The sequence below is a fragment of the Eschrichtius robustus genome, chromosome 11 (assembly GCF_028021215.1).
Source record: "Eschrichtius robustus isolate mEscRob2 chromosome 11, mEscRob2.pri, whole genome shotgun sequence".
Classification (NCBI taxonomy): Eukaryota; Metazoa; Chordata; class Mammalia; order Artiodactyla; family Eschrichtiidae; genus Eschrichtius; species Eschrichtius robustus.
Window position 1 is genome coordinate 103,139,780 of NC_090834.1, and position 24,755 is coordinate 103,164,534.

The 24,755-nt window shown below is 39.9% G+C and overlaps 1 protein-coding gene across 1 annotated transcript in view; it reads right to left on the minus strand.

Moving 5' to 3' along the window:
- Positions 1-205: 205 nt before the first annotated feature.
- The window catches only part of PATL1 (PAT1 homolog 1, processing body mRNA decay factor), a 35,940-nt gene continuing 11,390 nt past the window's right edge, over positions 206-24,755 (minus strand). Inside the window, exons 6-19 of the mRNA XM_068555198.1 lie at positions 23,761-23,862; positions 23,242-23,331; positions 22,800-23,020; positions 21,318-21,407; positions 13,067-13,247; positions 12,433-12,556; positions 11,860-11,957; positions 11,356-11,415; positions 10,176-10,324; positions 8,367-8,526; positions 4,334-4,489; positions 2,413-2,504; positions 2,167-2,316; positions 206-1,848 (exon numbers count right to left, since the gene is read on the minus strand). Coding sequence (XP_068411299.1) covers positions 1,827-1,848; positions 2,167-2,316; positions 2,413-2,504; positions 4,334-4,489; positions 8,367-8,526; positions 10,176-10,324; positions 11,356-11,415; positions 11,860-11,957; positions 12,433-12,556; positions 13,067-13,247; positions 21,318-21,407; positions 22,800-23,020; positions 23,242-23,331; positions 23,761-23,862 — 1,695 coding nt within the window. The 3' untranslated portion in view covers positions 206-1,826. The remainder of the gene's footprint in view (positions 1,849-2,166; positions 2,317-2,412; positions 2,505-4,333; positions 4,490-8,366; positions 8,527-10,175; positions 10,325-11,355; positions 11,416-11,859; positions 11,958-12,432; positions 12,557-13,066; positions 13,248-21,317; positions 21,408-22,799; positions 23,021-23,241; positions 23,332-23,760; positions 23,863-24,755) is intronic.

Consider the following 24,755-nt stretch of genomic DNA (forward strand, 5'->3'; position numbering starts at 1 on the left):
TTAAAGGAAAGTTATCATGTAAACATAGGATCTTTTTATGTTGTCTCCCTCATGACAAAATAAAAACGATAAAAAATTAGGTAATAATATCCTTACCAATCCCCAACACCAAGAGGTCTATCTAAATATGCTAGAAACACATTAAAAAGCATGTTCAGAATAAGTAGAAATGGAGGCACACATTTTTTTTCAAGTATACAATTTGTTTTTATTTACAATACCCTATAAAAATGTAAATTTAGAAACTTTAATTTTTATTAATTAAAACCAAACAGAAAAGATAAAGCACAGAAAAGAAGAAATAATAATCAAGCCTTCACTTGCTCGGTTGTGAAGGGAAGGTAGGAAAGGCGCCTAGTGGAAAATGATGGCAGAGGGGAAGCTAGGGAATGTCATGGGGAACAGCTGGCGGAACCTAGGGCCACCGAATGGGAAGAAATGGAGGTGGAGAACAAGGAGAGCTGGACATAATGGAGGACCTTACTGTTGTACATCTGTGTGCAAAATGTTTACTCTCATTAAATATCACAACCTGTCCCCCCACGACGTTCGAAAAGGCGAGAACAGCAAAATGTGCATCAGGACAGTCATGTGAAATTAATTCAGATTTAATTTTCTTGAGGGCTATCATCACCAGGGACCAAAACCCCTTATCCTGGTTGACTGCTGAATGGGAGAGGGATAAGTGACTAGGGTTACAGCAGGCTTGTCCCTGCTAGCATTCAGACCCAGGCCCCTGGCTGCCTGGGAATGGGACCTGGGTGGGATGAAGCAGCAAGGACAGCAGTTCTGCCCACAGCGTGGAGGAGACTGAAGAGCAGCACAGGCCGGACCCGGCTTCCACGGTTATAGGTGTGGGGGTTTCTCCCCATGACACCAAATAAAAACAGAAAAGAGAGAAGCAAAAGCATGGCTTACTGAAGTAGTCTCAGGAAGACAGACTGAGTGTGTAAAAGCTACACTGTGGCAGCAGGCTCTAGGTTAGGGTCATCTTGGGCAATCTTCCATGCACTTGAGGGCACAGGCTCAAGTACACTGCAGCTGTAGCAGGAAAAAGGCTTCACCGTGTGCTGTTTCCACTGAGGTGGACAGAACCAAAGGAAATACAAGTGGGGAGGAGATAAAGAACTTCTCAGCCTAGAGCTGAGCGTCAGCCAATCAAGAGTTCTGATTTTATTAAACGTGCTCCATACCCTATATTTATATTAAAACAAATTAATTACAAGCGGGACGAGAAACAGATTAAAAATACATCAACTGGTTTGTGGTTAAAGAAGGGATGTGTCACCTAAATATTTCTCAATCTAAAACTCGTTCTTTAAGCATCCTCTGGAGACCACATAAGTGTGTGTATAGGGGTGTGTGTGTGCGCATATATATAGACGTCTACTTAATTGGCTCTCCTACAGTCATATTAATATGGGGCAATGAAAAAAGACTTCAGTAGGATGAGGGAAGGAATCCTTTGGCAAGCTACAATCTACTCTGAACTGGAGTAGTGGTGGTGGGATAAAGGGAGAGATTATATTTGTGTTTCTAGGGCAAAGAAAATGCAAAATTGAGAAGAATTGAGTAAAAGTAGGACATGCAGAATTGTAACACAGAAGGTAAGAAGAAACCAGCAGAAGTATCACCCAGCCAAATTTCACAGACCAGTGGGGAAATACCTGGCATTCAGAGACAACCCCTGTGAACAGGAATCGGTCCCACAAGACGCTTTGGGGAATAAGCTACCTTCCCTCCCTCATTAAAAACAACACTCCATTGGTGATGGCAGCAGTGCAGGTGGCAGCCAAAAGGAGGTACAGGACACATGTGGAGATCTTTTATCGTATCCCCTGAACTAGCCTACGGTACAAAGAAAGAGAGAAAGGAAACCTGTATAAATGAGTTAAAACAGAAGTCAGTCATTTGTATTAGAGTTACATCCTTGTATGAACTCTCGTAACAAAACACCTAAGATATTTGTACCCTTATCATTTATTTAACAATGAGGGTTCTGTTGCATCCAATACAGTCTTTTATATCTCGCAGATACTCATGTATTTGACAGAAATCTTTAATCTCTTCCACCAAATGCAGTTTTATGCCCTCCCCAGTCTCCTCAACATAACTTCTAAAGTGCCAACTTCAGTGAGATGTGGAACTCTCCTGTTTCCAACTTACTGCAGTTTTGTCTCCAGCAAGTTCAGTTTCTGTCGGTCAACGTAACGAGAAAACAGGGATACTAGATTTGTGGGTATAGAGATTGGCTTGGCCAGGGCTGCCTGGGGAATCCGCAGAAGTTCTCGGGTTGCCATGAACATCACCTCCGTCCTGAAAGGGAAAATCGAAAATAACAATATAAGAAAAAGAATGAAAAGATGACCTAAAAGAACTTAAAATGAGAGAAGAAACACAGTGCAGACTGACCACTGGTTGCTTTGCGTTGATTCTGAAGTGGGGTCTGAGCTCTGCAGGTCTTCCCCACGGCTCAGGACGACGAGGAGCAGTGACAGGCCGAACTACAAGAGGAGACAGAGGGTGTCAAACAACACTGCACGCAGTCCTCCTGGACCACCGCTGAGGGGACCGCAGCACTAGATGGGGGACGGCGCTGGATCACAACAACCCCACTGCCGTGCTGCTCTGTGGAATCGGGCCGAGCCGAGAGGCTGTGTCCTCCTGGCACAGCAGCAGCGAGCTCACTCAAAGGGGACAGGAAGCCCCAGTGCCCAGCAGTCCTCTACACCCCACCCCACCCTGAAAGGACAAGATAATTTCTCCTTGCCATGGGTAATGTGGGATTTAGCTTTTCTCCTGTTTACTAGAACAGAAGTGGATTAAAAAGAAGAGTTAAATGAAGACAAATTTTGATACAGAAAATTACAGTTCATAGAACAAAAAACATTAAATAGAATCTGAATTAAGAAAAATGGTGTTAAGACCTGTGAGAAAACATACAAAGAAAGGTAACTGGGATGATCAGGGTATGAAGAGAAAATTTCCTTAAAAAGGACACACATATCTGGGAATATAAAGGCTTAGAGAGGATGTCCAAGTCCTAGGTTAAGTGTACGAATCACAGCCATAATGGACCACAAAGAGAAACTGGGGATATTCTGGGATTCCATCCCTCCTTTCTGAGTTCACCTCACACAGGATAACCTTGCCTTTCCACAACAGCTCCCTTCATGTCATTGTCAGAAAAACAACGGGTTACATAACCTTGTCTGACTTCATGCTTTTCTACTGTCTTTATCAAAATTAAAGCTAAGAGACCAAATAACATGGAAGGCACACAACTGATTACCCCAGAACCCCTGCCTCAGGTCCCCTGAGGCACCATCACCCTCTCAGCCTCTGAGGTACTCACGGCCCTTCCGAGCCATGCTTGGCAGGTTTTCAGGTATACGAAGAAAGAGGCCTTGGGTCTCCTTTTCCCTCTACTGTAACAGATGGCCCTTCGTGAGTGCTCACTGCGTACCAGGCATTATACTGAACCGTTCACGGCTGCTTTCTCATCTAAGAAACAGGACAGCTCTGACATCGACCTCATCACCTCCACATGACAGATCAGGAAAGTGTGGCTCAGCAAAGTGAAATAATCTGTTCAGGGTCACAAAGCTAGGATGTGGCAGACAAGGAGTGGAAACCTGCTCTCTCTAAAAGCTCATGTTCTTCTTCTGTATCCTGCTTCCCCTAGGAGTCTCTGGATCTTTAACCTGATACAGATGAAATATGAAATGGTCTCTTATGACAGGGACCATTAATTACCTACCTAATTCTGTATGCTTTCCTTCTCCTGTTAGATCTGATTTTATTTGTGGTGGCAATGGCGTGAACTAAGAGATGCTCTCCAGCCTTCCCTGCAGTTTAGGCAAGGCGTGTGACTAAGATCTGGCCACTGAGATGAAGCAGAAGCTGGTGGTTAGAGGTCCTGGAAAACGTCCAAATAAGGAGGGCAGACGGCTACTCCACACCTCTTGGCCTTCTAAACACACCTCTCTTCCTGATGCAAAGTGGAACCTTAAATTCCACAACCATCGCGGACCATTAGAGGTCACAAGCATGGCAGCCACTGCTAAGGAAGGCAAAGAAGGGAAACTGAAGGAGCCTGCACCCCTGACACCGTGCAGTCACCATACCAGATTTATTCCACATGAGATACAGAACGTTCTATTGTGTTGAAACCACTGTTATTTCTAGTTTTTATCACTATAAGCTTAATGTAAAAGGCTGAAGGAAGCCTTTTTTTTTTTTTTTACAATTGCCACAGCAGTCATTATTTTTACTCATAACTCAAATTTAAATGCGCCTCTCAAAGTTCAGGGACACAAAAGGGCAAGACCACCTTGTTCTGGAGCACAGCAGTGAGGTGAGGATTGGCGGGTGCTGGTGCAGCTGCACTCTGAGGTAGGTTCATTAGCTGTTGCAGAAGGCTGGTGACAGTCACTGATGGAAGATGATAGAGGAGAAGAGAGAAGGGACTCAATAAGCATGGCAGCACCTACCAAAAAAAAAAAAAAAAAAAAAAAGGCATTACATCTTGGCAACTGTTACTTCAGTCACACCCTGTCAGTGGGCATGGATGGAAGGATGCTCAGCTGTACATTCAACTTCCCGAGGCGAGATTTAACCAAGAAGGGCTGACAAGCCTAGCAGATACTACCAGCATCTTAACAGCGGATTCTATGGTAGCTACTGAGAACTTTTTCAACTCAACTTGTAAAGGAAACAGCATTCCTTGTGTGAACCAAGGGTGTAGAAATCACTTCTCAAATGCATAGCAAGATTCAGGATAAAACGTCAGTGTTCCCTCCACAAATATTTAGATGCTTACAGTGTTCCAGGCGTGTGAGCTAAAAACAAATAGTGAACAGCACAGACCCTCAGGGGTCTCAAGGATAGAGGAGAAGCCATGAGTAAATTGGCAACTTTAATATATTGTGAGAGGGACTCTAACACAGGTAAAATTTTCAGTGCTACAGAGTTATTGAGAAGTATTTTCAGAGTTAACTATCTTGTTTTATCTTTTTATAAAAACTCAGTGAGGAAATGGAGAAATGATTAACCAATGTTTATAGATTATTAGAGAAGCTAAGCGATCAGAAACTCAGTGTTCGGTTACAAAGCTAGGAGCTACAACCAGACTCCAAGGCTGCTGGATTCCAGCCTGCTGTCCACTCATTCTGTTGTGCCTTAAGGCCCAGACTGGGAAGTTAAAATACAGAGCTACTGGTATAACTAGGCTATGACACTTGAAAGGAAATTGAGGGTGCTTCCAGCACTCAATGCCCATGGCATAAAAAGTGATGGCTGGTTCTACTTTAAACAGCATCCAAGGATGCAGAAGACTCCTTTTCATGATCTACTACTCTAAATAAACAGAGCTTTAAAAATGAAACCATTCTTAAACATACACAAAATGTACAAAAGTACAAAGACCAGTATAGTGAAGTCCACATACCCATAACCCAACTTCAACAACAATTCAATCAACAACAGGTTGCCAACCTTATTAAATCTATGTTCTTCCCATATAAGATCATTCCATCCATAAATACTTTAATTGGCATTGCTAACAAAATCTCTCACAATATTATCACACCTAACAAAGTTTAATTCCTTAATTATCATCCAATATTTATTCCAAATTCAGTTTGTCCAACTGTCTGAAAAATGTCTTTTAACAGCTGATTTATTCTTTTTTTTTTTTTTTTTAAATGCCATCAGTTAATATAGTCCAACACAGCAAAGGCTTTCCTCAATGCTTTGGCCAATATGGTACATGCCCATCCTAGCTTGAAGGACATTCAGTCTAGAACCAGCAATGTGAATTATCATTTTTATTTTTAAAATATTTATCTATTTGGTTGCGCTGGGTCTTAGTTACAGCAGGCGGGATCATTAGTTGCGGCATGCGAACTCTTAGTTGCAGCATGTGGGACCTCGTTCCCTGACCAGAGATCGAACCCGGGCCCCCTGCGTTGGGAGAGTGGAGTCTTAACCACTGGACCATCAGGGAAGTCCCAGTAGCTGATTATTTTAATCACGATTCAAATAAATCCACACACTGCATTTGGCTGGCAAGGCTTTTAAAATCTGTTAATAGCTCCTTTGTCACTGTCCATCTCCTTTTCTCATGTCATTTATTTGTTGAAGAAACTGGGTCATCTGTCCCATAGTTTGGATCTGGCTAATTGCACCTCTGTGGTGTCACTTAACAGGTTTCACCATCCTCTGTTTTTTCCCATAAAAACTGATAATTAGAGGTTTGGTTCAATTCAAGTTCAATGGAGGGGTCAGGGTGGTGCATGGCAAGGAAACTTCATGGAGAGAACTGTGTGTTTTCTACTGCATCACATCAAGGTGCACATAGTGTCCGGTTGTTCCCCTTAGTGGTGTTAACAGTAAACAGTGGGGGGCTTCCCTGGTGGCACAGTGGTTAAGAATCTGCCTGCCAATGCAGGGGACACGGGTTCGAGCCCTGGTCCAGGAAGATCCCACATGCAGCGGAGCAGCTAAGCCCGTGCGCCACAACTACTGAGCCTGCGCTCTAGAGCCCACGAGCCACAACTACTGAGCCCACGTGCCACAACTACTGAAGCCCGCGTGCCTAGAGCCCATGCTCCGCAACAAGAGAAGCCACTGCGATGAGAAGCCCGTGCACCGCAACGAAGAGTAGCCCCCACTTGCTGCAACTAGAGAAAGCCCGCGTGCAGCAATGAAGACTCGATGCAGCCATAAATAAATATATACATACATAAATAAAACCAAAAACAGTCATCAGTGGGTTCAGGTGTCGCCAGCCTGCTCCAACCACCGTAAAGGTCCCCATCCACCTTTTACCTAATGCTTTCGTAGCACCAGTAATGGTTGCTGCCCAGATTGATTGCTTTTCCATTAGGAACTGTAAAAACTGCAATTTTCTAATTTTATCATTTCTTTTGAATTTATTAGCTGATATATCTTCTATAAAGAAGAACTTTTCTATTATCACTCTCTGGTCACCATGACATCTGGTTGTAATGCGGCAGGATAAATGCTTCTTTTCCTTTATTTACCACTTTTCAGAATAATGAGTTGATAGCCTAGCAATCTCTGAAGGTGATTAGTATATTTTTTTCATACCATTATGAACTCATTAAATTAAATATATTTGATTTACTTCAATCCACTCCTATAATTTTTCTTTCTGATGCAAATTATCCCATTTTGACCAAAAGGAGACCCCTTCAAATTGGTCTGTGCATCTTTTACACAGGACCCTAGTAATCTTTTAGCTTCCTTGCTTTCTGATACAAGATATTCCAGAATTATCTTGTACATTTTATGCCTCAGGACCTGGAACACGCTATTACTTCAAAGAAATGGTGTTTAGAGATGTGGTCTATTACTCTTCAATGCATACAGGTAAAAACTTAGTCTCTACATTTACATCTACAAGTTTTCCTCACTAGCAGATAAGCTCTACCAAAGCAGGCATCTTTGGATTCCTAACTCTCAGCACCTAGAACTAGGTTCTGTATTTCTAGGCCCTAAACAGTGCCTGGTACATAGAAGTGTTCAATAAATATTTGCTGAATGAAGAAATTCTTTCAATTCTATTATCATTTCAGAAGGAATAATTTTCACATCTTTCAGGTTCACGCTCATAAATTCTATTATTCTGAATCTCACATTTACTAATACTAGCCCTTTGTGCTAACCTTATCAATTCCTTGTTTTGAAATTCTAAGACTATTTTCAATTGTGCTAATCTTTCAAGTATTACGACAGGCATAAGCAGAGAGCAATTCTTACCAAGAGTTAACTTATAAACTTGATAATCATGTTTCAAATTCCAGCCCAGTTTAGGTTAGATAAAATTATTTAAAAGCACTGGCCCAATTCCTGTGGGACACCATTCAACTAAGTCTACAGGTCAATGTTAGCTACTAATAACAGCCCAATGAATGATACTTTATATCCAACAAAGTAACCAAGATCATAAGTTGCAAATTTAGTGAGCATCAGATTCAGCTGGGCATGTTGTTATAAACCCAGAAGCCCTGATCATCTCTCTGTAAATTCTGATTCAGCGAGATTGGCGTAGGGCTGAATTATCTGCTTCCCAAGCAATTCTGATATAGACCACAGCTTTTACAACTACGTCAAGTAAGACGGAATTACTGCTCTCCTCCTGTTTAGGAACATGGTCTGTTGGATAAAAAGTGACATTAAAAATACAGGCCTGGAGTAAAGTTTTGCTTTAAATAATCATATCACTCTGCCAAAGATAAAAGAATACAAAAGGGAAAAGGGGACAAAAAGAAATCTGGACTCTAGAAATCTTATCAACTATGAAGACCCAAAGGAAAGATGTCCCACATAAAGTGGATCACCTCATCTTGTGCATCCTTCTTGATAAGAAAAGGGAGGTTCCTGGCTGTTGTCATGAGAATGTCAGCTGCTTGCTCTGTGGAGAGGAAAGGAAGAATACGGGCAACCATTCTCTTCCCTTTTCTGATGCACATGATCTGTACAAAGTGGTCATCACTGGGCCTGCAGGGAAAGAAAAATGCTAACTTAGGTCAGCAAGAACAATGTAAAAAATCCCTTCTTTCCTCTTACATGTTACTGAGTGAATACACTGCATTTATTTTCACTCTACAATTATCTGTACTACAAAATAGAATTACTTCTCCAACTCTCAACCAAATAATAAAAAGTAATTCTTTGGGGCTTCCTTGGTGGCGCAGTGGTTAAGAAGCCACCTGCCAATGCAGGGGACATGGGCTCGAGCCCTGCTCTGGAAAGATCACACATGCCACGGAGTAACTAAGCCCGTGCGCCACAACTACTGAAGCCCGCGCGCCTAGAGCCCATGCTCCGCAACAAGAGAAGCCACCGCAATGAGAAGCCCGCGCACTGCAACAAAGAGTAGCCCTGCTCGCCGCAACTAGAGAAAGCCCGCACGCAGCAACGAAGACCCATTGCAGCCAAAAATAAATAAATAAAGAAGCTACTGTGGAGTTTTGGTATAGTCTCAAAGAATAAAAAAAAAAAAAAAAAAAGTAATTCTTCGTTTCATAAATACTGAAAATCATCATTTCAAAAACTATGTTAAAGAATTGATCAAACTATATGCATTAATTTCCTTTATTAACTTTTAAGTAACTACACAAATGACATGGTTAAAACAGCAAAATCTGAATATATATAAGAAAAAAGAAATAAAATATTCATAATCTCAGAGACAATTTATTAGTGTTACCATTTTGAAGACATTTTTGCTGTTTATTGTATATTTTTATCTTTCATTTAAAAGAAAGGGTCCATATAATTTATATGGCTTTGTTACTTGACTTTTTTCACTGAACAACTTCTTGTGAACACTTTTCTACGGCAGTAAATAATACTTTAACTACATACATTTTAATGGCTGCATAACAGTCAAATCTATGGATAAACCCAAATTTATTCAACCAGTTCCCTGTCAGCCCGACTCCAGAAAAGGTGTGTCGAAAAGAAGGTCCTTTTTTGAAGTTCTGTTTTGCGTATGTCCTGGCTTAGAAGAATCATCAATTCTCTTGAATGGGCAAAGAGAAAGGGAGTGATCAGGAGACACAGTCCTCTTGCATTCATCAAATAAATATTGTGATTTATAGAACATTTACCATTAGCAAGATTCTGTTCCAGATACTGGGTGGGAGAGAGATGAGAGAGATATAGAGAAGTTATATTAAGGAGCTTAGTCTCCACTGGAAAACCAACTGGTTTCCATAGCAAATAAGTATTGTATGGAAATCCCAAGGAAGTGTAAGTGTTAATACTCTCCCTCCTAGTAGGAAAGAAAATACATAAAGATCACAAGGCTGACCATTGGTAAGCATAAGCCAGATGCAACCTGTAAGCTCAACAACACAGGCTAAGTAACGCTCCCCACTGTGTCTCCAGTGCCCAGCACAGTTCCCAGCTGATACCTGAAGAGGTACTTGCTGAAAAATGAATTCCGGATAAATAGATTTTTTTCCTGGCTGGAAAGAATTATGAAATGTTTTATATGAAGTGGCATTTGAGGCCAAAAGGAAAGATTTTGAGCTTACTGAGAGGGTAAGAAGGATATCCAAAGGGTAGAACGTATAAAGTTCAATGTAGCAGAGGAAGGAGTCTAGCTAGTCTATGTTTTTACCAAAGTACACTACTCTTACCTCTCCTGTCCAGGCAATTTCCCCCTTAAGTTGTCATACATGCTACAAATTTTGTGCTTTCTTTCATCCATCAGGGCAGGTCGCTCTTCTTCCAGACTTAGGAGGTAACGCCTTTCATAATCCTCCACATCAAGGAGTAAACTATAGGTCTAAGTGAGAGACAAAGCAGGCCTCAGCAAGCTCAGAGTATTAGATAAACAACTTCACAGTTTAGGAATACCAGATAAAGAAAAAAGAGTGAGAGCGCATTGTAATAAGACTGAGAGGAAAAAAGTGCTCTTTTAAACCCAGAAAAACATAGTGAAATAACTTAAAAAATTCTTCGAACATCATTCCCTGTACCTCCTTGACCTCTAATCCAGAAGGCAGACAGTGAAATGATTACACACTTTCCAAATTCTCCAGCAGCAGCAACAGCACTGTAAGATAAACAATGTGTACCACTGCTCCAAGTAATGCCTTATATTAATAAAAATGGTCACAGCTAATTTTACTACTGGGTGCCAGGCATATTGCTCTAAACACTCTGCAAGTACTCATTTACTGAATACTCACTCACCACAGCCCAGTGAGAAAGAGACTCTTATCGTTTTCATTTTTAAAGATAAAGAAACTGAGGACAGCACAGAAAGGTTAAATAACTTGCCTCAAGTCACAGCTCTGAGAAACGGAAAAGACATGATTTGTAGACTGTTTCCAGAGTCTGTGCTCCTAACCCCTATGCTCTATGCCTTGCAATATGTATTTATGCTTTAACAATAACTGCTTATATATTACCTGATTTTCCTTAGAACCCAGGACAGTGCCCAGCACCCAGGGAATGTCCAATAAATATATGTGAGCTGATTGAATAGACCTGAATTAATTCATAGGCAGAACAGTGTAATTTTTATTCTCATTTTCTTAGGAAGATGACCTGCCCCAAAACATTCAGTTGTTAACTGAACAAGCTTGGACAAAAACCCAGGACTTCTAATTGCAGTGTTCTTTTCATGAGGCCACAGGTGAGGTATACCACATTCCTTTCTAGTGTGCCCTGTACACAATAGGCACTTTACACAAATATATCCATTAATTAAAATCATGGAACACTGATTGTTTACTTTCCCATTGTTGAGTACACATACATTAAATAGTTCCTTATTTGAAACTAACGACAGTAACAAATTCTAAAACTTACCTTCTCAATTATGACAAGGGTTTTTCGTCTTTTGTCCCGAACCTGTTTTTCTTTTGTCTCCTAAAAAAAGACAAGACTATTCAATGTGAACTCTTTACCCATGTTAAAAATAATTTACTGGCACATAGGTAATTCCATTTGTAACAATACTTTGAGAATACTGACTCTTTGAAAGTTAATACTCTAAAACAAAACTAATGTGGACAAAGGTCATAGAGTTGACTGAATCAACCCACACATAAACTGAATTCATAGATAGGCAAAAGGTAATTGCACAATGCAGTGGAAGATGAAGATATCATAGGAAAATCTTAAAAGACAGAGAAAATCATAGTTTTAAAAACTGGAGTAAATAGCTGATGCTGTCTGCAGCCAGAGTTACCTAGTTCAAAGACTCCTGCCACCCAGGTCCTGCCTGGCTGCCTTAGGATTCCAATCCACTGACCCCCAAAGAAGTAGTGATGACCCAGGCTTTTTTAAACACACAATTCTACAGACACTTACATCATCCTCACTCCGAGACGTCACAACAGCATCAATCATTTTTCGGGGATTATTCACACTAGAGACAGTAAGCTTTCCCAAAGAGCCCTCAAACTGCACTGCAGGGACAAAAAATTTCCAACAAATAAAAACTCAGCAATGCAGGCAGACAGCTTTCAAAGAAGATCTTTATATTGTCTATTCTTTACTCAGAGCCTAACAATTTACTACAAAAATCTATGTATTATCTAAAGCAATCTCTTATCAACATCTATCCTTTCCCATTTTTTTGGTTGTAATAATAAATAAAAATCTGAAGTATTTCCCCCTTATCTATTTTATGGACACTAGAAATTATAACAGGTTTTAAAAAGTCATGGACTCTCAAGTAGAAAAGGATCTAAAAGGCCATCTGTCAAACCATTCACTCCATGCTTGAATAAGGCTGACCTGTGCGTTTGTCAAGGACAATGATACTTTATACATCAGTTTCAAACATCTCTATCCAATCATCTATACAGTTATTTTTATTCTATCCTATCAGCAGCACCCCATCTCTCCATTATCTCTCCATTATGGTCTCCAGGACCTCACCTGGCTTATAGGTGTGCTCCAGTTTGGCCACCTGAGGGGTAATGAGCTTGGTGCGCTCCTTTTTTGGGCCATCACCTTGCACTTCTTCAGCAGCTGACAGTTTCTCCAGTTTTTCAAAATAATTCTACCACATGAGAAGATGATTTCAGTTGCAACAAGCACAGAATATGGTCTTTCTTTATCATGAAATAATTAACTTATACTAGTGGTAGCAACACTACTCGTACTCTATAAATATATTGATCTTTAACTTTTGTTAGATTGCTATGAATTTACTTTATCAAAAAATCCCAGCCTTCAAAATAATCATCAATGGAAATATCTTTAAAGTTAGACTGCCACTATTCTTCATTGAAAGAACCAGATTATTGATGCCGAAAAGATTTGAAAATATTGGTCTGAGAGCCTCCGTAGGTAAGAAATAAAAGGCATATATGCAAACCTTTGAGTGAATAGTGTGACAGGTTCTTCAGCTTGAAAAGAGGACAGAATTTGCTTAGTCAATTCTTATCCACTTGAAGACTACCTCAAAAGAAAATTCTATCAATATTTAATTCTACCAATATTTAAATGAGTACGTTCACCAGGGCAAGGGACTAAACTATTATCCTCAAAACTAGCACAGAGTACTCACCTGGTAATAAAAATCATCCAGGTAGGGATCAGTGCTTTGCAGCTGCATCATCTGGATTTTAGAGACCCAATCTTTTTCTCGCTGCAACATGAGATTGGCGTATGGATCCTTTCGGAGATGATCCTGATGACTGCTCCGGTGACTTCCTCTATCTCCTGCACCATTGAGATTCCGATGCTGACTGAGAAAGAAATATACGCCACATTCACTCCAAGTGGATACATGCATTATGCCTTGTAACAGCACTGGAGTAAACCAGGCCAACTGAAAAAAAGGTTCCCCTTTGCTTTTGTTAAAAGAGGAGTGAAAAAGAATTGAACCTTAACAGAATTTGAAAGGAAAGAGCTGTGCAATACATAATTAAGGAAATAAAACTAAGATCCAAGTGCCTTACCATAAGCTAAGCACTTTCACCTATGGACTTTTGTATAAGCCCCACAATAACCCTATGAGGTAATAAGGTAGATTTATTTTCTCCACTTAAGACAACAAGCCGAGGCCAAAAGAGATCAAGTAGCTTGCCTAAAGCAGGACACCAGGCAGCAGAGTGAGAGATTTTGAACACACGCCAATTTGACCCCAAGTCTATACACTTTTAAAAAAACTTGATGAAAATCATGACATACTTCAAACATACAGAAAAGCCCAGCAAATACTATTTAAAAAAAAATCCATTTACTCACCATCTAGACTTAATGAAACAAAAATTATTTGGTCAAATTTGCTTCAGACTTTTAAAAAGTAATATTAAAGTAATACAGTGTTACATTTACAGTTGAAGGCCCACCTATACCCCTCCGGATCATGGTTTCCAGCTTCCCTTCCTTCCTATAGGAACCACTATCCTGACTTTGTTATGCAACCTCCATGAAATGTTTTTATACTTTTATTACCTGTACATCCACCTTTAAATATTATACAGTATTATTCCATTTTACATAACTGGTACTGTCTATACAGGTCTGCTCCTTGTTTCTTATTCAACATTATGCCTTTCATATTTCTCCATGTTGACGATAATATACACAGGTATATACTGAAAAGTAGAACTGCTAGGATGCAGTGTATCCACATTATCAACATTATTATTTATTGCCAAATTCTCTCTCAAAAGGCTGTGCACGCCATTCCTGCCAACAATGACAGTTGAGGCACTTCACGTTTTGCCTGAGGATATAAAATGGCTATCTAATTTGCACTCTTCTGATTACAAGTGAATCTGAAAAATCTCTTCATTTTTATGAGCCATGTAGGTTTCCTCTATTGAAAATTACATGTGTTTGATGCCTTTTGTTACACAGAAGTTTAATATATTTTTGCAATTTTATTAAAATATTTTTAAACTGCTTTATTAAGTGATAACTGATATACAAAGAACTGCACATATTTAATGTGTACAAATTGGTAAGTTTGGACATATGCAAACATTTGTGATATCATCACCATAAATAAAGTAATAGACATATCCAACACCTACTCCTTGTGTCCCTTTCTTTCTCTTTTTTTGGTGGTGGTAAGAACACTTAACATGAGATCTACACTCTTAAATTCTGAAGTACACAATACCATAATGTTAACTGCAGGCACAAGAAGTTTCATATTTTAACAGTCAAATGTATTAATCTTTTCCTTTATGGTTTGTACTTTTTGTGTCTTAAGAGCCCATATTGGTTTTTTTCCCCCTGAAAAAAATATTCTGGAACTTTTTTGAAAGAAAAAATAAATTACACACAAAGAACCATAAAATGGAAGGTTGAAAAAACCCCTCAAAATTATGTTTAATTCTCTTATTTTATATATAAGAATGGTGATAGAATATAAGCTCCATGAAGGCAAGGGTTTGATATGTCTTGTTCTTCTTTCAATCCCCAAAACTGACTACAGTGCCTGGTACACAGCTGAGGTCACATATATAAATATATATTTGAATGAGGATTAAACAGAGGCAAAGATAAAGAGTGACTGCTGGCTTTACATAAGACCCAAATGTAACGCTAGAGACTATATTCAAGATTATGTCTGAGCTGAGATGGTCAACAAAAGGTAGTTAAAAGTACGGTAAGAACTTGGTAAGCAGTGAATATAAAATGTTGATTCCCCACGCCCCAGATCTAAATTGTATTTCAGAATTATAGTAACTTGGAAATAAGTTGATAAGCTCTTGTCATTTAAAGCCTGTGCATTGGTATGCAGGCAGGTATTGAATCTAATAACATAAAGTTCAGGGCTCCGGGTTTTGGAAGGTGGAAATGGATGGAGGACACTCCCTCTTGTGAGAGCACCGGAATCACAACGAACTGCTGAACAATCATCGACAGGAAGACACTGGAACTCACCAAAAAAGATACCCCACATCCAAAGACAAAGGAGACGCTGCAATGAGACGGCAGGAGGGGCACAATCACAATACAATCAAATCCCGTAACTGCTGGGTGGGTGACTCACAGACTGGAGAACACTTATACCACAGAAGTCCACCCACTGGAGTAAAGGTTCTGAGCCCCACGTCAGGCTTCCCAACCTGGGGGTCTGGCAACGGGAGGGGGAATTCCCAGAGAATCAGACTTTGAAGGCTAGTGGGATTTGACTGCAGGACTTCAACAGGACTGGGGGAAACAGAGACTCCACTCTTGGAGGGCACACACAAAGTAGTGTGTGCATTGGGGCCCAGGGGAAGGAGCAGTGACCCCATAGGAGACTGAACCAGACCTACCTGCTAGTGTGGGAGGGTCTCCTGCAGAGGATGGGGGTGGCTGTGGCTCACGGTGGGGACAAGGACACTGACAGCAGAAGTTCTGGGAAGTACTCTTTGGCGTGAGCCCTCCCAGAGTCCACCATTAGCCACACCAAAGAGCCAGGTAGGCTCCAGTGCTGGGTCGCCTCAAGCCAAACAACCAACAGGGAGGCAACCCAGCCCCACCCATCAGCAGACAAGTGGATTAAAGTTTTACTGAGCTCTGCCCACCAGAGCTACAGCCAGCTCTACCCACCACCAGTCCCTCCCATCAGGGAACTTGCAAAAGCCTCTTAGACAGCCTCATCCACCAGAAGGCAGACAGCAGAAGCAAGAACTACAACTCTGCAACCTGTGGAAGGAAAACCACATTCACAGAAAGATAAAATGAAAAGGCAGAGGACTTTGTACCAGATGAAGGAACAAGATAAAACCCCAGAAAAACAACTAAATGAAGTGGAGATAGGCAACTCCAGAAAAAGAAGTCAGAATAATGATAGTGAAGATGATCTAGGACCTCGGAAAAAGAATGGAGGCAAAGATTGAGAAGATGCAAGAAATGTTTAACACAGATCTAGAAGCATTAAAGAACAAACACCCGGAAGAATTAAAGAACAAACAAACAGACATGAACAATACGATAACTGAAATGAAAAATACAACAGAAGGAATCAATAGCAGAATAACTGAGGCAGAAGAAAGGATAAGTGACCTGGAAGACAGAATGGTGGAATTCACTGCCGTGGAACAGAATGAAGAAAAAAGAATGAAAAGAAATGAAGACAGCCTAAGAGACCTCTGGGACAACATTAAATGCACCAACAATCGCATTAGGGGTCCCAGAAGAAGAGAGAGAGAAAGGACCCGAGATGAAGAGATTATTTGAAAAGATTATAGTCGAAAACATCCCTAACATGGGAAACGAAATAGCCACCCAAGTCCGGGAAGCGCAGAGAGTCCCAGGCAGGATAAACTCAAGGAGAAACATGCCGAGACACATAGTAATCAAATTGGCACAAATTAAAGAAATATTATTGAAAGCAACAAGGGAAAAATGACAAATAACATATAAGGGAACGCCCATAAGGTTAACAGCTGACTTCTCAGCAGAAAATCTACAAGCCAGAAGGGAGTGGCAGAATATATCAAGTGATGAAAGAGAAGAACCTACAACCAAGATTACTCTACCCAGCAAGGATCTCATTCACATTCGATGGAGAAATCAAAAGCTTTACAGACAAGCAAAAGCTAAGAGAATTAGCACCACCAAACCAGCTCTACAACAAATGCTAAAGGAACTTCTCTAAGTGGGAAACACAAGCGAACAAAAGGACCTACAAAAACAAACCCATAACAATTAAGAAAATGGTAATAGGAACATACATATCAGTAATTACCTTAAACGTGAATGGATTAAATGCTCCAACCAAAAGACACAGGCTCGTTGAATGGATACAAAAACAAGACCCATATATATGCTGTCTACAAGAGACCCACTTCAGACCTAGGGACACATACAGACTGAAAGTCAGGGGATGGAAAAAGATATTCCATGCAAATGGAAATCAAAAGAAAGCTGGAGTAGCAATACTCATATCAGATAAAATAGACTTTAAAATAAAGAATGTTACAAGAGACAAGGAAGGACACTACATAACGATCAAGGGATCAATCCAAGAAGAAGATGTATCAATTATAAATATATATGCACCCAACATAGGAGCACCTCAATACATAAGGCAAATGCTAACAGCTATAAAAGAGGAAGTCGACAGTAACACAGTAATAGTGGGGGACTTTAACACCTCACTTACACCAATGGACAGACCATCCAGACAGAAAATTAATAAGGAAACACAAGCTTTAAATGACACAACAGACCAGATAGATTTAATTAATATTTATAGGACAATCCATCCAAAAACAGCAGGTTACACTTTCTTCTCAAGTGCACATGGAACAGTATCCAGGACAGATCACATCTTGGGTCACAACTGAAGCCTCGGTAAATTTAAGAAAATTGAAATCATGTCAAACATCTTTTCCGACCACAACCCTATGAGATTAGAAATCAATTACAGGGAAAAAAACATAAAAAACACAAACACATGGAGGCTAAACAATACGTTACTAAATAACCAAGAGATCACTAAAGAAATCAAAGAGGAAATAAAAAAATACCTAGAGACAAATGACAATGAAAACACGACGATCCAAAACCTATGGGATGCAGCAAAAGCAGTTCTAATAGGGAAGTATATAGCAATACAATAAACCTACCTCAAGAAACAAGAAAAATATCAAATAAACAATCTAACCTTGCACCTAAAGGAACTAGAGAAAGAAGAACAAACAAAACCCAAAGTTAGCAGAAGGAAAGAAATCATAAAGATCAGAGCAGAAATAAATGAAATAGAAACAAAGAAAACAATAGCAAAGATCAATAAAACTAAAAGCTGGTTCTTTGAGAAGATAAACAAAATTGACAAACTTTTAGCCAGACTCATCAAGAAAAAGAGGGAGAGGACTCAAATCAATAAAATTAGAAATGAAAAAGGAGACGTTACAGCAGACACCACAGAAATACAAAGCGTCCTAGAGACTACTACAAGCAACTCCATGTCAATAAAATGGACAACCTGGAAGAAATGGACAAATTCTTAGAAAGGTATAACCTTCCAAGACTGAACCAGGAAGAAATAGAAAATATGAACAGACCAATCACAAGTAATGAAATTGAAACTGTGTTTAAAAATCTTCCAACAAACAAAAATCCAGGACCAGATGGCTTCACAGGTGAATTCTATCAAACATTTAGAGAAGACCTAACACGCATCCTTCTCAAACTCTTCCAAAAAACTGCAGAGGAAGGAACACTCCCGAACTCATTCTATGAGGCCACCATCACCCTGATACCGAAACCAAAGATACTACAAAAAAAGAAAATTACAGACCAATATCACTGATGAATATAGATGCAAAAATCCTCAACAAAATACTAGCAAACAGAATCCAACAACACATTAAAAGGATCATACACCATGATCAAGTGGGATTTATCCCCGGGATGCAGGATTCTTCAACATACGCAAAACAATCAATGTGATACACCATATTAACAAATTAAAGAATAAAAACCATATGCTCATCTCAATAGATGCAGAAAAAGTGTCTGACAAAATTCAACACCCACTTATGATAAAAAGTCTCTAGAAAGTGGGCACAGAAGGAACCTACCCCAACATAACAAAAGCCATATACGACAAACCCACAGCAAACATCATTCTCAATGGTGAAAATCTGAAAGCATTTCCTCTAAGATCAGGAACGAGACAAGGATGTCCACTCTCGCCACTATTATTCAACAGTATTGGAAGTCCTAGCCACGGCAATCAGGGAAGAAAAAGAAATAAAAGGAATACAAATTGGAAAAGAAGAAGTAAAACTGTCACTGGTGCCAATGACATGATACTATACATAGAAAATCCTAAAGACCCGACCAGAAAACTACTAGAACTAATCAATGAATTTGGTAAGGTTGCAGGATACAAAATTAATGCACAGAAACCTCTTGCATTCCTATACACTAATAATGAAAGATCAGAAAGAGAAATTAAGGAAACAATCCCATTTACCATCACACAAAAAGAATAAAATACCTAGGAATAAACCTACCTAAGGAGGTAAAAGACCTGTACTCAGAAAACTGTAAGACACTGATGAAAGAAATCAAAGATGACACAAACAGATGGAGAGATATACCATGTTCTTGGATTGGAAGAATCAATATTGTGAAAATGACTATAATACTCAAAGCAATCTACAGATTCAATGCAATCCCTATCAAATTACCAATGGCATTTTTCACAGAACTAGAACAAAAAATTTCACAAGTTGTACGTAAACACAAAAGACCCCGAATAGCCAAATCAATCTTGAGAAAGAAAAATGGAGCTGGAGGAATCAGGCTCCCTGACTTCAGACTATACTACAAAGCTACAGTAATCAAGACAATATGGTACTGGCACAAAAACAGACACATAGATCAATGGAACAGGATAGAAAGCCCAGAGATAAACCCACACACTAATCTATGACAATGGACAAAAGACAGTCCCTTCAATATGTGGTGCTTGGAAAACTGGACAGCTACATGTAAAAGAATGAAATTAGAACATTCCCTAACACCATACACAAAAACAAACTCAAAATGGATTAGACACCTAAATGTAAGACTGGACACTATAAAACTCTTAGAGGAAAACGTAGGAAGAACACTCTTTGACATGAATCACAGCAAGATCTTTTCTGATCCATCTCCTAATGTTAATAAAAACAAAAATTCACAAATGGGACCTAATGAAACTTACAAGCTTTTGCAAAGCAAAGGAAACTACAAACAAGACGAAAAGATAACCCTCAGAATGGGAGAAAATATTTGCAAACGAATCAATGGACAAAGGATTAATCTCCAAAATATATAAACAGCTCATGCAGCTCAATATTAAAAAAACAAAAAACCCAATCCAAAAATGGGCAGAAGACCTAAATAGACATTTCTCCAAAGAAGACATACAGATTGCCAAGAAGCACATGAAAAGCTGCTCAACATCACTAATTATAAGAGAAATGCAAATCAAAACTACAATGAGGTATCACCTCACACCAGTTAGAAAGGGCATCATCAGAAAATCTACAAACAACAAATGCTGGAGAAAAGGGAACCCTCTTGCACTGTTGGTGGGAATGTAAATTGATACAGCCACTATGGAGAACAGTATGGAGGTTCCTTAAAAAACTAAAAATAGAATTACCATATGATCCAGCAATCCCACTACTGGGCATATACCCAGAGAAAACCATAATTCAAAAAGACACATGCACCGCAATGTTCATTGCAGCACTATTTACAATAGTCAGGTCATGGAAGCAACCTAAATGCCCATCAACAGATGAATGGATAAAGAAGATGTGGTACATATATACAATGGAATATTACTCAGCCATAAAAAGGAACGAAACTGGGTCATTTGTAGAGACGTGGATGGATCTAGAGACTGTCATACAGAGTGAAGTAAGTCAGAAAGAGAAAAACAAGCATCTTATATTAATGCATATATGTGGAACCTAGAAAAATGGTACAGATGAACAGGTTTGCAGGGCAGAAATAGACACACAGATGTAGAGAACAAACATATGGACAAGGACACCAAGGGGGGAAGGTGGCGGGGGGGTGGTGGTGGTGGCAGGATGAACTGGGAGATTGGGATTGACATGTACATACTAATATGTATAAAATAGATACCTAATAAGAACCTGCTGTATAAAAAATAAGTAAAATTCAAAAATTAAAAAAAAAAATGTGTGCACTGAAAACATAAAATAACAGCATATATGATCTGACTTAACCAGTTAAAATAAGTGCAATACTGATCAGATTTACTTAAAAAGTAAACTAAATCAGTCAAAAATGAATGCTAAATTAAGAAACCACAAAGGAGTAGGATAAGTACTTACTTTCTATTCTGTTGCTGTCTCTGATGCAAGAGTCGACGGTGCTGTGGATGAAGGTGGGTTGTGTCTGGTCTAAACATTGGGGCCTGTGATCTAAGCAAAAAGGGAAAAGATGTGCAATTCCGTCATCCTGATGACTTGAAGTTTTTAACAATGTGGTCAGTACAGGATAACTTCATACAGGTTCACCCAAGGGAATGCTAAAGTCTATTCTAAGATCTTTCAGAAGGAAGACACCACTGTATTTTTATGTCTCCCACAAAAGCCAATTCTCAACTCCTAAGAGGACAATCATAAAATTAGAATGAATCAGCAGTAAAGCAGTTTAATTCTTTTTCTTTTTGCTACTGTTAAAGAGAAGTCTCTAATATATTTAATGTACTTTAGTTTCAACTATTTGGGAATGACACTGAAACGTATATGTGTGATGGTTAATTTTATATGTCAACTTGGCTAAGCTAGCCAGTTGTTTGGACAATCACTCATCTAGATGTTGCTGTGAAGGTATTTTGTAGATGCGATTAACATTTACAATTAGTTGACCTTAAGAAAAAAAGAGATGGCCCTCGATAATGTGGTTGGGCCTTGCCCAACCAGTTGAAAGGAAAACATGTTTCCCAGGGAAGGAATTTTGCCTCAAGACTAGAACACGGAAGTCCTGATTGAATTTCCAGCCTGCCCACCTGCCCTATAAATTCAGACTCAAGGTTGCAACCTCAACTCCTACCAAAATGTCCAGCCTGCTGGCCTGCCCTATGAATTTTGGACTTGCCAGCCCCACAATCATGCAAGCCAATTCCTTACAGTAAATCTCTTCTTTACTTATTTATCTATATCCTACTGGTTCTGCTGCTCTGGAGAATCCTAACTGATACAATACGATATGTAATAAAACACAATTTCACTGAAGCAGGAACTTAAAACCCCTCTTGTTATAAAATCATAGTGGAAGCAAGCAACCAGCCAGCACTGAGATTAGCTGACAACTCAACATCTATATCTCTGTTCCCTTTTTGTTTTTTTTTTTGGCTGAGCCGTGCAGCTTGCAGGATCTTAGTTCCCCGACCAGGCACTGAACCCAGGTCATGGCAGTGAAAGCACCGAATCCTAACCATTGGACCGCCAGGGAACTTCCTCTCTGTTCCTTAGTATATGATAATTCTTGTTAAATGACAAACACTTTGTGCATACGTAAGTATGTGTGTGTTTGTAAAATAAGTGAGACGTAAGAAACTTCAGGAGAAATAAAAAAGGTGATTAGTAATGTGCAAATGTACACAGGAAGCATATGACTGGAGGGAAATGTGATTCATAAGAAAGCCTGGAGACTGTCAAACATTTCTGTGTTTGGCAACTTGAGGATCAAATAACATCTCAAAATGTATCACTTGCAAATATCAACAGACTTCTGTGTTATATCACTAAACGTCAATGATCAAGAGACTTAGATGACAACGGATAAACAGAGGCATTTGTTTTGCGTACCTTAGGTTTTGCAGGTGAGGCCCTGGGCCAGGAGGGTGCTGCTGAGGAGGCGGCGGTGTAGCGGGGGCTGGAGCACTAAAGAAGGCACGGAAGCCTGGTGCTGGGGGAAGCATCTGCCCAACTCGCCCTTGCAGCAACTTGGGATTCATGGCAGCAAGTGGACTACCAACAAATCCAGGGACCCGTGCAAACTGGCTGGGAGACATCCGTCCAGGCTGTAGCTACAAGAGGGACAAGATCTTAGATTTAGTTGGTCAGCAAGTCCCCTTACTTTTATCCACAGAAAAGTGAATACTGCTTCCATCAGTAACTTTGGTTGAGAAAGTAAAGGAAAAAATAAGAGGCGGCAGTGATTGATTAACAGCAAAAAAGGGGGATATCAGCTAGTGAACCTTAGGAAAGTGAGAAGGCTCTTTAAGGGCTGAGCTAACCCTAGGCTTACCTGTGCTCCTCCAAGAAGCTGTGCTCTCTGCAGGGGGCTGAGAACAGGAGGAACACTAGGAGGGAAAGGGTGACCCAGTAGGGAAGAGTTCTAAAAAAAAAAAAAAAAAAATTATATTTATACCATGAAAACAGGTAAATAACAGGGGAACTCAACAGAAATACAGAATTAACTTGGATAGAAAAACTCTCAAATTGTAGAGCTGAGCGGTCCACTGAAGGAACACGAAAGAGTAATGCTAGAAGTGAGAAAGCACTATGATCATGCAACGTGAAAGAGAAAGTAGAATGAGGGACTATAATAGCAAGAAACCAGATCATGTCAAGTTTAGATCTTTAAGATAAGAAAAGAGTTGAGGTAAGAAATAGCTGATCATGATGAACTATGTCTTCTGACCTGGGGACTGTAAGATCCAGAAATTCAAGTATGGAGATTATAAAGAACATGTAAGATTTAGGAGATGTCTATGTACTAGGCAGTGATCAGAAAATATTTTCACTAGATTGTAAAGTGACATACCGGGACACTGCAGAGCTGGTTTGGAGACATCCTCTCACTGTAGGGAGCAGGATAGCGTGGTGGCATTGGGGGTCGAACATGGACAGGCTTCGGACACAGAATCTATCAGGACAAACATATATACAACTACACTCAGTGAAGTCAGTTTTTCCTCTACCTATTCTTCCTCCCCTCGAGTACTGGCAGAGACACAGAACTCAATGCAAAGCCCTACTTCTAAGCAAATTGCTATGGCTTTGGTCCACATACAGAACCTTTGGTCACTTCCTCTCACAAATATCAAGCAATGTGCCACTTTTAAGTGAGGAAGATTTAGCTAATTCTCCAGTTATCCCCACCCTTCCATGCTATCTGAGGGAGGTACCAGCAGATATTCTGACTTGCAAATTCTCTCCAAGAGGATATATTTTGGTAGCAGTGAGGGAGATGGAATGATAAGAAAGCTGGAGGATTAACTAAGTCCTATTCTGAAGCCCCTATGATATGGCCGTCATGCTCAGCTCTGTCGTGTACGTTGTGACTCCACCATTTCATAGGATATTGAGCCTAACTAGGCCATACCAATACCACCCTCCCCCCATACCTTCCAAATTGGCCTTCCTTTTCAGCTGCTGGTTTCAGGAGGAGGAAAGTCTATGGAACAGGACTGCACAGGCTCTAGGGAAAGCAGGGATATCTTAAAGGTAAAAAGGGATGTGGACAATGCTGTGTGTTCCCACTCCCCCCAGCTTTCAGTTACCTCTCTGCCAATGTTTTGGGCAGCCAGCAAAACACTTTAAAAAGGACATTTACACTAAATGTGGTTAACTACCCTTTTTCTCCCCCAATTAAAAGGCAGCAGCAACAGTAGTAGCACCAGCAATGGGCATTGGGGAATGTGTCTCTTATTTGTACTAACTTTTCCTCTAATTGGCTACTTTTCTCTCTAATCTAATGCCTACCCCAAACTTCCACCCTCCTCCCAGCATCACCAATTTCCCAAATAATTTTGCCCA